The sequence below is a fragment of the Bubalus bubalis genome, chromosome 5 (assembly GCF_019923935.1).
Source record: "Bubalus bubalis isolate 160015118507 breed Murrah chromosome 5, NDDB_SH_1, whole genome shotgun sequence".
Classification (NCBI taxonomy): domain Eukaryota; kingdom Metazoa; phylum Chordata; class Mammalia; order Artiodactyla; family Bovidae; genus Bubalus; species Bubalus bubalis.
In genome coordinates, this window is record NC_059161.1 from 127372851 (window position 1) to 127387352 (window position 14502).

Genomic DNA, 14502 nt, shown 5'->3' on the forward strand with positions numbered 1-14502 from the left:
GCTGGGCCTGGGGAAGGGGGCTTCCTTTTGCCTGCAAGCCACCTCTTCCCCCACTGGTGACTTGTTGTTTTATTAATGCCTGAAAAGAGGCAGATAAAGAGGGTCTGCAATGAGCTGTGGTCAGAGCATCATTAGAAGATGATGCCTTTCTCAGGAGAAGGGGCTTTTCATCCAGACTGTTGGTGGCAGCAACCCAGGAGCTTGGGAAGCCCCTTTGCAGCAGGTCAAGTCACCCGAGCACCCAGGGGGACCACATCCACCAGGGAGTTGGGCTCTGGCCTGGGAGGGAGATGAGAGGTGCTCCTCCTCTGGCATCAGTTCATGAAATGAGGTACCCCCTTGAAGGGATTCTCTGTCGGTGACTCTGAGAGCCAGGCTCATCCCTGAGATGCAGCAGATAGCATGAAGTCGGGCACAGTTCCCGGGAGAGGCTTGGGGTGGAGACCCAGAGGGATAACAGCCTCTGAGAGGGGCCTACACTGCCCCTGGGCTCCCAGGATACACTGCGGGGTGGCCCTGTACCCTCACCTGCCCTTGAGCCCCACACCCAGCCTCTGGCCCTCAGGGAAGAGACGGAGAGGTGGACCTCCAAGCTGGACACCCATTATCCCGGCACCCTGAATTTTCGTTGTTGTTCAGTCGCTCAGTTGTGTCCGACTCTTTGCGACCCCATGGGCTGCAGCACTCCAGGTTTCCCTGTCCTTCACCAACTCCCAGGATTTGCTCAAACTCATGTTCATTGAGGCGGTGATGCCATCCAACCATCTCATCCTTTGCCGCCCCCTTCTCCTTTTGCCTTCGATCTTTCCCAGCATCAGGGTCTTTTTCAGTGAATCAACACATCACTTCAGGTGGCCAGAGTATTAGAGCTTCAGCCTCAGCATCAATCCCTGAGTACTTTAAAAGACAGCAAGACTTGAGAGTCTTAATCCAAAAGCCTGGGTCTAAGGAAACAAGAAGGGAGGCGATGCCTTGAGCCGGGGGCCTGCGATCCTGGCTGACCACTTGGCTGCCTGGCGGTCCCCCCTCTGCGAGCAGGCCCAGGCCGGCCGGCCGGGGTGGGGTGGCTACCATCTGGGTCCTCTGCCATCACCGGTGGCCGGGCCTGGCCCAGAGCTCATGGCGAGAACTCCCCTGAAGGCTGTCAGGGGAGCCCCTTCACTCGCGGGTGGACGTGTGGACAAGAGCTGGTTGGAAAGGCAAGGTTCCAAACAGGGTTGAGATTTTGATGCTCACTGTGGACTGGGGCGGAGGCCTCCGCCCTCCCTGCCGTGTCTCCAGCGGATGCTTGTTTCTTTACCGTCTTACAGCCCTTTGTTCTGACCTCTCCGAGCCAAAGCCAGAACCCGGACAGGCAGCCGCATGACCTCAGCATTGACATCTACAGCCGGACACTGTTCTGGACATGCGAGGCCACCAACACCATCAACGTCCACCGGCTCAACGGGGACGCCATGGGCGTGGTGCTGCGGGGGGACCGCGACAAGCCGAGGGCCATCGTCGTCAACGCTGAGCGCGGGTGCGGGGGCTGTCCCTGTAGGGGTGCGCTGGGCGCCCCTCTCGGGCCGGGAGGGATCTTCCACCCCCAACATGCCTGTCCATCGGGAGCTCCCCAGGGTCCCTGCCACCACAGCCAGGGGTCGGCGGGGCGAGGAAACAGCAGCTCATTCCCAGTCGTGGGGAGGAGGCGGAGACGCCCAGGGACAGCCTGGACTGAAAGCCTGTGCAGGGGTTGGGGCTTTGTTGAGACACAGGCAGGATGTGAGCTCTAGTTCATAGGTGTCGGACCATCCCATCAAATCTGAACCCTGTACAGCCATCCCTTCCATAGCATCCCAGGTGGTGGCAAGTTATTCACTTGCATAGGTCCCACCACGGGGAGGTCACTACCTGACTTGGAGCTTCTTCCTTCCGTGAAGCTCCCTGATGCTCTGTCTGTCAGCCCTCAGGTTGTCTGGTAGGCTGAGACATGCGGAAAGATGTGGAGGGTCCTGGAGGAAAGGACCAGGGCAGGGGGGCGCCCAAAGCCCCATGACATGAGGTTAGGCACGTTTGGAGGTGGGAGGCAGGAGCATGGTGGTCACCCCAGATACCTGCAGGGCTGGCCATTCAGAGCCAGAGTCAGACCTGTCCAGGCACTGTGTACTGGACCTTCTCCCCAGGGGCTGTCGTGCAGACCTGAGTTCAAATCCCGATTCCATCACTTACTGCCTGTGTGACGTGACCTCCCAGGGACTCAGTTTCCTGGTGAAGAGAGTAGGGAGTACCAGCCGTGCAGCACCGGGGGCTCAGTCAGTGCTGGTGCTTCTTCAGGAACCAGAGGAGGGGCCACCACAAGTGACCACAAACCGGGGGCTTCAAACACAAAGGCCTGTTCTCCTGCGGTTCCAGGGGCCAGAGTCAAGGGCAGCGAGGCCATGCTCCCGCCGGAGTCTGAAGGGGAGCCTACTCCCTGCCTCTCAGCTTGGGGGCCCTGGGTGCTCCTAGGCTTGTGACCGCGTCCCTCCGCTCTGTCCGCGTCATCACATGGACTCCTTTCTGTGTCCCGTGGCCTCTTCTTTCTCTCCTAAGGCCACTCTCACTGGTTGAGGGCCCTTGCACAGCATGCGGGATCTTAGTTCCCTGACCAGGGATTGAACCTGTACCCCCCCAGCAGTGGAACCTCAGAGCCTTAACCATCTGGGACTGCCAGGGAAGTCCCAAGGGTGGCCTCATCTTGATCCTTAATTACATCTGCAAACACCTTGTTTCCCAGTAAGGTCACATTCTGAGGTTCCAGGTAGCCGTGAGGTCTTGGGGGACATTCTCTGGCCCCTCCAGGCTGTGACCTCTCACCTCCGGGGGCCGGGGTCATGCGGCCGCTCGCCTTATGGACGTCCGCAGGGTCGGGGCCGGTCTCTCGGGCTTGGCCGAGGACGGGCAGGGCACAACGGGTCCTCACTGCCGCCCTCCGCAGGTACCTGTACTTCACCAACATGCAGGACCGTGCCGCCAAGATCGAGCGCGCCGCCCTGGACGGCACGGAGCGCGAGGTCCTCTTCACCACGGGCCTCATCCGCCCTGTGGCCCTCGTGGTGGACAACACACTGGGCAAGCTCTTCTGGGTGGACGCCGACCTGAAGCGCATCGAGAGCTGTGACCTGTCAGGTACGAGGCCTGGGGCCTCCCTGGGGATTGGTCCCTCGGCAGCCACCCTGTCTGACCCGCCGGGAATGCCCGCCTTCCTGGCCATCGGTCACATGCCACAGTCTCTTGCGGGCCTGCTGCGAGGAGGCACATACAGTCTCCCAGCCACATTCCAGGATGTGGGACCCGAATGATTCCTGATCCGTAGAGTCCAGGGAGGTTCAGAGAGGGTGAGCCAGCTGCCCGGGGTCCCCAGTGTGGGGTGGAGCAGGAATCCTGTGCCCTTTGCCTCCAGCGCCCGCACTTACAGCTGCTTGGCCATGGCTGCCGTAGTCTGGGGGCCCCGGCCTGGAGAGGAGCAAGAATGAGAGCTTGGAGGGGCTTTTCTGCCAGAAGTTGGGGTGGGCTGGGGGAAGGGGAGGCACCGTGTTTTCAGGGGATCAGCAACTTGGGTCCACGGCTGCAGTTACAAGGCCAACCCAGGTGGAAGCAGGGCTGACTGAGAGGAGGTCTCAGGTCTGCCTGCTTCCAGGAAGCGTGTCCAGCCTGAGCCTGGCATCCCCCAGGCTCCCGGCAGCTCTCCATTCTCCCAGAGCGAGCATGGGCTGAGCTCTCGGGGTCAGCCGCCACTCAGGGGGCGCTTATCCCTCTCTCAGGGGCCAACCGCCTGACCCTGGAGGACGCCAACATCGTGCAGCCCGTGGGCCTGACCGTGCTGGGCAAGCACCTCTACTGGATTGACCGCCAGCAGCAGATGATCGAGCGTGTGGACAAGACCACGGGGGACGCACGGACACGAGTCCAAGGCCGTGTCGCGCACCTGACTGGCATTCATGCTGTGGAGGACATCAGCCTGGAGGAGCTCTGTACGTGGGGGGCGGGCAGTGGGGCTGTGCGGGGGCCCCTGAGGGGAGGGAACGCCTCTGCACGGAGCACAGCGACCCCTGGACTGGCACCCCTGGAGAAAGGGAGGAGGGCGGACCAAGGCGAGAGTAGGGCTGAGGCCGTTTTCTTTCTGGCTTTGTCTGGGCCCAGTCTTGGTGACCAGAGGCCACCCTCAGGCCCTCACCCCATCCCCTTCTCCATCAGCAACAGATTGGACCGCTCTAACTTCTGTTTCTAGCTCTCGAACCCACTCTGCTTTCCAAGTGCCTGTGATGAGATTTGGCCCAGCTTTAGATGAATCACCCTTTAGATTGACTCTGAATCAACTGATTAGTAACCTTAATTACACCTGTACGTCCCTCCACCAAGAAAGGTGATAAAACCATAGCTCATCACATCCTCCCCAGCTGGGGAGCAGGGTGGGGAATTTGGGGGGCATTTTAGGATCTGCCTACCACAGCCTGGCTGTGTCCAGGGGCCTGAGAGAGGGATGTCCGTAATCAGGACCTCTGGTTCCTCCACCCGGTCCTTGGCTATATGTGGATGTGGAGGTGTGTGTGCGCGTGTGTAAGTGTCTGCCTGTCTCTGTCTTCTTGCTTTTCTCTCTTTATTCAGTACGTACACGGCACCCAGCGGGCTGCCCGCTGAGTGAGCAGGGCCTTCACTGTCCTTGTCTTGTGACGCCCATGGCCTGGCCGCTGTCCAGGCCCCAGGGCTGCCCAGCCTCACCCCAGCCCCTCCCTGTCGGCGTTGCCTCGGCCACACTGCATTGTGACTCTTTTGCACCCAGCCCTGTTTTCAGTATATTATTACATTATATATGTTATTTCACAATAATTTATGATGTTATTTATATATGTTATTTTCACAATAATTTCAGATGAGATTATATTTTACAGCTGACAAAAGTAGAACTCAGTAAGGGTATTACTTCCCCTGTCACCCAGCCAATAAACACAAGGGGGCTTGAATTTGCAACCAGAGCCCAGGCTTTAGCCACTTGGGTTTTTTTCTGTTAGGCTTCCTGCTCAGAATCAGGGACATGACCTCCGAACCGGCCACTTCTTTGTTGACTGCTCGGTGGCAGTTTCTGTGGTAATCAGCTGGGTCCCAGATAAATGAAGTCACCAGGAAACTAGCTTCTAGATAACCAAGGCGCCCCATACCTATGGGTTAGCATGCTTGTGTTCATCTGGCCTCTTAGTCCATGCTCAGCCAAGTCACGGATTCCTGGGTGTCACTGGCAGATGGTCAGAACGGTGAATGCCCAGCCCACAAAGGTCAAGACCAGCTGCCTACTGGTGTTGGCAGAAAGCCAGGGGCACTGACCGGCAGCTCCTTGGAACCAGGGCTGGGAGGGCCAGGAAATGTTCAGTGAGCAGGTTTGAGGTTGGAAACTGGGGACGTGTCTGTGAGCACCAGTGTGCGGGCTCTGGGGTGACATGGAGAGGCTCCTCATTTTGGGTAAGCGTAGGAAGTCCTTCGGTGGGCTCTGCCATGTTGATCTGGGACGTGGGCCACCCATCTGCGTCCGCACACGATCCCACAGCTAACCTCTAAACCAGGGGTGGCACTCTGCAGCTTGTGGGTCCCTGTCGTCCTGGCTGCCTTTGCCCTGCAGCTGGCTGACCGGGGGTCACACTGGTGGCCTGGCCTGTGAAGCCAGAATTATTTACTTTCTCATTTTTTATGGAAAAAGTTGGCTGACTCTGCTCTCAACTATGACTCTGCCATTTTAAAAACACCTAATCCTTGAGATGGAGGAGGAAAAAAAACCATGATTTGCCTTCAGGGTTAGGGGTGAGGAGCAGAGTGCGCTTTGCCATTTCCTCTTACCTGGGGGAGGTCAGCCACTTTCCCAGGCTCCTAACCATTGTCCAGAGATTGGGCACAGGAGGTTAATGGAATTGAAATATTCAAGGTTCCCGGGGTTCAGCACCTTTACTGTGTTAATTTCCATGTGTATTAGTTTTCTGCAGCTGCTGTAACAAGCGGCCACAAACTGGGTGACTTAGAGCAGCAGAAATGCATTCTTTCCTGGTTCTGGAGGCCAGGAGTTCAAAGTCAAGGTGCCTCCAAGGCTGTGCTGTCTCTGGAGGCTGGGAATGAGGGGGCTGAGGGGATGGGGACCAGGGGATGCAAAGACGGTTCACGGCTACAGGTGTGCTTGTGGCTGCACCATTGAGGCCTCTGCCATCACATGGCCTCTCCCCTGCCTTCACCTCTTGCCTGCTTGCACGCTAAGTGGCTTCAGTTGTGTCTGACTCTTTGCGACCCCATGGACTGTAGGCCGCCAGGCTCCTCTGTCCATGGGACTCTCCAGGCAAGAATACTGGAGTAGTTGCCATGCTCTTCTCCAGGGGATCTTCCCAATCCAGGGATTGAACCTGCATCTCTATGTCTCCTGCACTGGCAGGCAGGTTCTTTACCGCTAGCACCACCTGGGAAGCCCTCACCGCTTATGCGTTCTCTTATAAGGATACTTGTTAGTAGATTTAACGCCCACCCAGATAATTCAGAATTAGACCCCATCTCAAGATCTTTAATGTGATCACATCGTTTGCAGAGACCCTTTTCCCCAGTAAAGGTTACATTCTCAGATTCCGGGCGTTAGGATGTGGACATATCTTTTGGGGGGCCCACCACTACACCATGAGAGACAGATATGCAGGCGGGCAGTGTAGCATGACGGTTGTAGGCACGGTGGGAGCTGGTGCAGAAGGCCAGAGTGTGATGTCAGGAAAGTTCTAGATGTGCTTTTGGCCTCCGCTTCCTCATTGGCAAAATGCAGCGTCCACAGAAACAGACTCGCCTGGCTGCCCTGGGAATGAAGTGAGAGGGTTGACTGCACCCCTGTGGGAGTGCCAGTTATTGTGAGGTGTTGCCTGGCCCTCACCGCCTCCCTCCTCTAGGCTGAAGTCCTGAGACTGGAGGCGGAGTCCAACCCCCTCCTTCTTTTCTCTCCACAGCAGCCCACCCCTGTGCCCGTGACAATGGAGGCTGTTCCCACATCTGTGTTGCCAAGGGCGACGGGACGCCGCGCTGCTCATGCCCGGTCCACCTTGTGCTCCTGCAGAACCTGCTGACTTGTGGTGGTAGGTGTGAGCTTGGCACTTTCTGTTGGGACACTGAACAGGGACCTGGTTCTCTGCCTGCCAGGTTGTTGCCTGGCATTTTTTAAAAATCCATAGTCCCTGTGGCATCCAGTGTTCAAAGCAGACTGTCTTGTTATTTGTCCTCTTTTCTAACATATGCATTTCCAGGCTTTGAATTTCCCTCTGAGCACTGCTTTAGCTGCATCCCACAAATTTTGATGTTGGATGGCATCACCGACTCAATGGACATGGGTTTGAGCAAGCTCCGGGAATTGGTGATGGGCAGGGAAGCCTGGCTTGCTGCAGTCCGTGGGGTCACAAAGAGTGGGACATGACTGAGCGACTGAAGAACTGAACAAATTTTGATAAATTGTATTTTCATTTTCAGTTAGTTCAAATATTTTCAATTGTTCTCAATAATTCTTTGGCCCTGATGTTATTTAGAAGTGTGTTATGTAATTTCCAAATAGTTGGGAATTTTCTAGCTGTTTTTCTGTTCCTGATTTCTAGTTTAATGCCATTGTGGTCTAAGCATACACATATGATTACTAGCCTTTTAAATTTGTTCAGATATGTTTTCTTCCCCAGCATGTGGCCTGTCCTTGGTGAATACTCCTTACGAGCTTGAGAAGCTACGTCATCTGCTGTTGGGTGGAGTGTTGCTCTAAATGTCGTTAGATCCAGTTGAGGGATAGTGCTGTTCAGGTTGTCTGTCCTTCCTTACTGCTTCTGCTGTCAGTTACTGATGGAGGCGCTGAAATCCCCGATAATGGATTTGTCTAATTTTTTTTGTAGTTCTGTCTTTTCCCCTGCTTCTACCCTTGACCCTCTTCTTTCCAAAGGCTGCACGGGGAGTGGTTAAGAATGTAAGCTTTAGGGTCAGCCAGACCTGGGTTCCAATACCAGCTTTGCCACTTCCCAGCTGAGTGACCCTGGGCTGCTCACTTACCTCTCTTATCGTCCACTTCCTTTTCTGTGAAATAGAGAAACGGAGAGCATTTATCTGACGGGTTGTTATTAGTAACCGAGTGCTTTGCATGGTCCCTGACACATGGCACACGGGAATGCCAGCTGCCACTAGTCATGAAGATGGCAGCAGTAATAGAAAGACTGAACTGGCATGACACCGTGATGAAACTCAGTCCCCGGGCTTCTGCTCCTCTGCCTGCAGGTCCTCAGGTGACCTTGGGCATGTTGTTCCTGTGTTCCTTTCCTCTCCTGTCCTCTGAGCTCCAGGGGGCTGGTCTTTCCCTGCCCCTTACTTCTCACCCTCACCCCCATCATCCCCACGCCTTGTCCCACACATGGCACATTTCAGGGAGCAGGACCACGGGCCTGTCTTTATGGAGCTTTCTCCTGCCCCACCTCATCACTGTAAACCCCGGAGACCCTGGCCAAGAAGAGGGGGGCCCTTTGATGACTGTCCGCTGGCAGGGACACCTCAACTCTCCTGAGCTTCCCGTGGCCTTTCTCTGAGTTCCGGCCCCAGGGCCCACATGGCTTTGTGGCCTGAGAGTGGCTTTGCAGCTCGCACAGACATCCAGACTGCCCTGGAAGAGACGGGGCTTGGGGAGAGAGCTGCACCAAGCGCTCAGCTCACCCTGGGACCCCAGCCCTGGGTTTCCCCACGGGAGGACGTGCCCCCTCACCCTTCCTCAGGGCCTAGGAGGCTTGTATTCACTGTGTCCCCATCTCCATTCTTCCCTGGCCTCTTCTCTGGGGGCTCTCAGAAGGTCAGGGGCTCACGGAGGTCCCCAGGAGGTGCCATGGAGCCTCGTGCCTCATGCAGTGACCCAGACGGTCAGGGCGCGGCCCGCGATGCCAGGGTGTGCTCCGCAGCGCCCCTGCTGTGTGAGCCCAGCCCATCCAGGCGCTCACACATGCGCACATACTCACTCTCGCATGTGCACGCGCATATGCTTGCCAGGCTCCGTTACTTCTGGGAGGAAGCGGTGATCCAGGCGGGCTGCTTCTGTTTTAGGGACAATGAAACGGAGGCCCTGGGAGTTTGAAGGTTCCTCAGGTTGCCCAGCTGCTGAGAGGAGCCTGGGTTCATCCCCATGTCCGTGCACACATACATACACACACACACACACACACACACACCCCCCACCCTGTCAGGTCTTGGCTCTCCAGCAACATCTGCCAGGACTAGGGGCCCTTCAGGAAATCAGAGCCTGCCCCACATGGACCCTCTTCCTCCTGGCTGGGCTGTGGGGGTGTCCAGGCAGTGGAAATAGCGGTCAAAGGCACAGGGCCTTTGATTGGAGTCCAGGAGTGGGGCGTGGGCCACCGTCCACACACAGCTTTCCGTGGCCAGCGTCCCTGTGTTCCTTGGCAGCTCACTGCACACACATCCGTCTTTGGCTTCTTTGTCCCCGATGTGTCCTCTGGGGCCAAACGCAGTGGGAACAGCGGGATTGTGTTCATTTTTGCTCATAACTCTTCCCCCATCTCCCATTCCCATTCAGTCCAGTGTGGACCCCGCAGTTATGGGGGAGGCACGTGGGTTCCAAATGTTGAAAGGCTTACTTAGTACATCTTGAAATCAATACTTTTGTGAAATTGATGGCTTTAAATTTTTTTTTTTTTTTTTTTTTTTTGGCTATGCTCTGTGGCTTATGCGTCTTAGTTCCCCCCAGGGATTGAACCTTGGCTGGAGCAGTGAAAGGGCCCAAGTCCTAACTGCTGGATGACCAGGGAACTCCCAATACCTTTTTCCTTAATCAGATTTTATGGATGTTGATGACTGTTCTTAAACTTGAAATGGAGTTTGGGCTGATTTCTGGGCGTCCGGTTTTCTGGGATTTTCCAGCAGAGGAGGGAGATATGATGACAGGAGCCCGGGGAAGGGGGGCAGCCCAGGGGCCAAGGGGCTCCTCCTGGGTGTCTCTGCTGGCACCCTGGCATTCATCATGCCCGTCTGTGTCCAGGCCTCCAGGCCAGTGCCCCTCCCTGAGCACTACTGTCCACTCTTGGCCTGCACTAGAGAAGTGGACCCCGAGGGGGGAATGACTTACCATGGCCACTGGCAGGAAGTGTCCTCCTGTCCTTCACCCTCTCAGCTCACCACCCTCCCACGACTCCCTCCACCGGGGAACCTTCAAACCCCCTCCCCCTTGACTCTGCTCCCCCTCCTGTACCCTTACCACCTGCCTTTCCTCAGCCCACCCCTCAATGAAGGGCCTGGGTCCTCCACCAGCCCCCACCACCATGCCTGTGGGCTCTCTTGGCACTCACAGTGTTCTGGCCCCATTGCCCCAAATGTGTAATAGGTGTGGGTGCTGACCACTGGCTTTCTGACCCTTCTACTTCCGGCGGGGGTGCAGTGGACACGCTGGTGTAGCCAGGCCCTGCACATACCCTATGCTTTGGGTCTACAGCTTCATGGCCTACTTGGGCTGGAGGTGGGAAGGCAGACAGGACGCAGGGCAGTGGAGACGAGGTGGATACAGCATGTATGAACTGAGCGTATTCCCCGCTTTGAAAGCCAGACGTGCTTCGCCCAACTTTTGCCCAAAAGCCGGCACCCATGATGGTCTTTCTCTGCTCCGCAGAGCCTCCCACGTGCTCCCCCGACCAGTTCGCCTGCGCTACTGGGGAGATCGACTGCATCCCCGGGGCCTGGCGCTGTGACGGCTTCCCCGAGTGTGACGACCAGAGCGACGAGGAGGGCTGCCCAGTGTGCTCGGCCTCACAGTTCCCCTGTGCGCGGGGCCAGTGCGTGGACCTGAGGCTGCGCTGTGATGGCGAGGCTGACTGCCAGGACCGCTCGGATGAGGCAGACTGCGACGGTGAGGCCCCGCCCCAGCAAGGCTCTGCCCATCCCCTAGGGCACCCCCTCGCCCTCCTGGAGTTTGGGCTTTATCAGGCCGAACCTGAGGAAGGTCACTGTAGAAGCTTTGCCAAGGCTCCTCACCTTGGGAAGGAAAAAAATGTTAGTTTTAGGCCCCCTGAAGGCTCCTGGCGTCTGCCCTACCAGTTTGGCATGAAGGTGGACTATGAGAATCTATCTTGCCTTCCCTCATTCAGTCAAGAATTTTACAGAAATCCAAGACAAATGCATTAGTCAGCTTGCATTCCATGGTTTACACCCTGGTTAATCCCCATCCCCAAAGGCAGTGCTGTCCTCCACCAGCGAGTCTGTGGGTTAATGCTTATTTGTGGGTGATTTCTAGCATCCCACTGAACCAGGAGTTACAGAGAGATTTGTCTGGTCAGCCTGGGTCCACTCTGACCAGCAGGATCTTCCTTTAGACCGTGACAGTGAAACGAATGTCTGTGCTCCCTCTTGAGTTTTTTCTTTTATAAATGACCTTCTTGGTCGGTTCCTGCCACATACTGTCAGCACTACGGCCCCGTATTGACTGCTGCTGAGCTAGCTGTTAATAGGTCTTTCTAGCTGCTACCCCCATAGCCACTGGGTCCTATACTTGGATAACTCAGATTTTATCTGTTCCCTGCCCACTCATGATAAGCAACCATTCTGTGGAAGATGAAGGCCTGGGGGTTCATTCCCCCAAATGTTTCCATAAAGCTGCAGTCGTAAAGTCTTTCCAGCTCACAGACCCTTTGAGAACTTGATGGAGACTAGACCAGGATTAGCACACTGTGGCCTAAGGGTTAAATCCAGGCCACCACCTATTTTGGTGAATAAAGTTTTGGGTTCATGCTACGTCACTTCAGTCATGTTTGACTCTTTGGGACCCCATGAACTGTAGCCCACCAGGCTCCTCCGTCCATGGGATTCTCCAGGCAAGAATACTGGAGTGGGTTGCCATGCCCTTCTCCAGAGTATCTTCCGACCCCGGGATCAAACTTCTGTCTCTTATGTCTCCTGCATTGCAGGCAGATTCTTTACCATCTGAGGCACCAGGGTAAGTTGGTATTCTTTACCAACTTAGCCACCTAAGTTTTATTGGGACAAAGCTAGGCTCATTCGTTTACATATTGTCTGAGGCTTGGTGTTGCATGAAAACAGCAGAGTTGAGTAGTTACTGTAGAGACATATCTGTCTCTTACAGAAGAGTTTTCTGAGTCCTGCCTTACACTGTAGGCCCCAGCTCGGTCTGGTGGCCAAGATCTCGGCGGGTGGCAGGAGCCCTGATTAGGAACCACTCCCGCCCGTTCTCCCACTGTGAGAGTTTCTCCTGGTGGAAGGAAGCCCTGGGAGAACAGCAGGCCCTGGTGCAGGCTTTGGGTTCCACCCTCCGTTTCAGAAGCTTCCTCTCCTGCTCGGTGACCAGGAGATCTGCCCACTCATTGCACAGACAGGGTTCCTTGTCTCCAGTTTCGAGCGTGGGGTGCCTGGGCCGGGGCAGGTGGGGAGCGTAGACAGGAAGTACTGGGGGCAGGTGACCGGCGAGCCCCCAGGCAGCTCCCTTCCTCGTGGGGCCGGGGCCCTTCCCAGGTCAGCAGGGAAGCAGCGGCAGTTGCAGTGCCCGGCCTTTCTCTTCCGTTTCCCCCAAAAGCCCGAGAGCTGCACTAGTTGCTTGCATGGCCAGCCTCTGCCTCTCCGGCTGAGCTCTGCACCCTCTTCCTGACCCCCGGAGCTCTGCGGGTGCGTCAGCTGTCCCCTGTCCCGCCTGGTTAGGAGCCTGGCTCCTGTGGGCCATCCACTGACCCCATGACCTGGGAGACAGCCTGAGCTCAGGGGCTGTGGGAGCTCTGGTGCTTTGCAAGCCTGACCCATGGTAGGATCCTGGTGAATAATTACCTCCCTGGGTCGTTGAGGTCTCCTCCCTGCCAGCCCATCCCCAGCATTTCACAGGCCTTGAAAGGGGGGTCATCGAGGGGAGGGTGAAGGCTGGTTTGGCTGGGACGGTGTCCCGACCTGGTCCTCGCAGGGGTCCCTTTGCCTGCTCTGCGTTTGGACCCCAGGCCTCTGCTGCTGGGTCTGGGGTCGCGGGGCTGGGTGCACCTGTTGGTGGTCATCTGCTTAGTGCTCCTGGCTGCGTCATGCCCTCCAGCCTCTCTGAACGCAAGGCCCCTCCTTGCAGCCGTCTGCCTGCCCAACCAGTTCCGCTGTGCCAGCGGCCAGTGCGTCCTCATCAAACAGCAGTGTGATTCCTTTCCGGACTGCGTCGACGGCTCGGACGAACTCATGTGCGGTGAGCTGGCTTCCTGCAGAGGGCGGGGTCGGGGGAGGGGGGTGGTCACCCTGTGCTGGGCTTCTGTTCCAGGACCGTGGTGTCCAGAGGGAGGAAATGGTGAGGACTGAAGAGGCTGGGAGGTCGGGAGTCTCAGGCCTTGGTGGGGGAGTCAGGGAAACCTTCCTGGAGGTGGAGGCAGCTGTGAGGAGGGAGAGACGGAGCTAAGGGGCATTTTAGCTGGGACAGAGGCATAGCGGCAGGCCCCCTTTGAGAAGGCAGAGGTGGGCGGGGCTGACTGTGGTGGGCCGGGCCTGAGTGGCAGGCAGAGGCAGCGGGTTTCTGCCCAGAGACCTCACTTAGCAGTGTCTGCCAGACAAGATCACCTGAGGGGGTCGGGGCTGGGCCCCTTCCCTGGCAGCCTGCTGTCTGGCCGAGGAGGAGCCGTGTGTGGCCATGTGCAGAAACACACATGTGCGTGCACACATGCACACATACGTACACGCACGTGCTGCATGCCCCTTGAATGACATGGTCTGTACAGTCAGGGGTACTGGGGTACAGAGGCAGTCAGAGAAGACTTCCTGGCGGCAGTGGCTCTTGAAAGGCTGTCGGATTCAGACAGGAAGGGAGCTGGATTCCCAGGAAGTGGGGATGTGTCCATGCATCTGGGGATGTGGCCCCTTCGTTCACGGCAGAAGAACCAGGGTTGAGAACTCTGACTGCAAGATAGAGATGACTTATGAATGGGGAAGAAGGAGGGGTCCCCGGGGACTCACTGAGCACTTTTGTACCGTCCCATCAACCCAGGGCAGGCCCCTCAGCTACCACCTCAGGGGTGAGGTCTGGGGTCAGAGGGCAGCAGTGGGGTTCTGAGCCCTGCTCCTCTGGTGGGCAGGTGTCCACGCTGACCATGTCTGTCTTTGGCCTCCCGTGTGACTATGGCCCCAGTTGTTGGGATGATTTTCATCCATAGTCAGGCCTCCTTGCTGGAACCAGCAGCTTTCCTCCCTTTCTCTGGGGGGTTTGGCCAGCTGGAGGGGACTGAGTTGATTGTCCCTAGAACCGTTGTGCCGACCTGATGGGGAAGTGAGTGTTCTTTGGACAAGGTTGAGTTTAGAGCCCAGACTGGGAAGCTCCAGGTCAGGGGCGTGAATAGGAGGAGTCGCTGGTGAGGGGCTGGGGGCAGTGGGAGAGCTCAGTCCAGCTGAGGAGGGGCAGGAGGCCGCTGCGGGGAGGCTGGAGAGGGCAAGCCCTTCAGGGGTGCTGCCCCAGCCCCCCAGCAGCTCCACCAGTGGGTGCTGGGC

General features: G+C 57.0%; 1 protein-coding gene across 3 annotated transcripts in view; it reads left to right on the plus strand.

Annotated features, from left to right (window-relative positions):
• LRP5 (LDL receptor related protein 5) overlaps positions 1–14502 on the plus strand; it is a 123100-nt gene that overhangs the window by 98212 nt on the left and 10386 nt on the right. The window contains exons 14-19 of one of the 3 annotated variants that reach the window (XM_025286832.3): positions 1311–1519; positions 2957–3147; positions 3783–3992; positions 6981–7106; positions 10664–10900; positions 13106–13216. In XM_025286832.3, the coding sequence (XP_025142617.3) occupies positions 1311–1519; positions 2957–3147; positions 3783–3992; positions 6981–7106; positions 10664–10900; positions 13106–13216 (1084 nt within the window). Of the gene's footprint in view, positions 1–1310; positions 1520–2956; positions 3148–3782; positions 3993–6980; positions 7107–10663; positions 10901–13075; positions 13217–14502 lie in introns of all 3 variants that reach the window. The other 2 variants (XM_025286830.3, XM_025286831.3) reach the window with 2 other exon arrangements.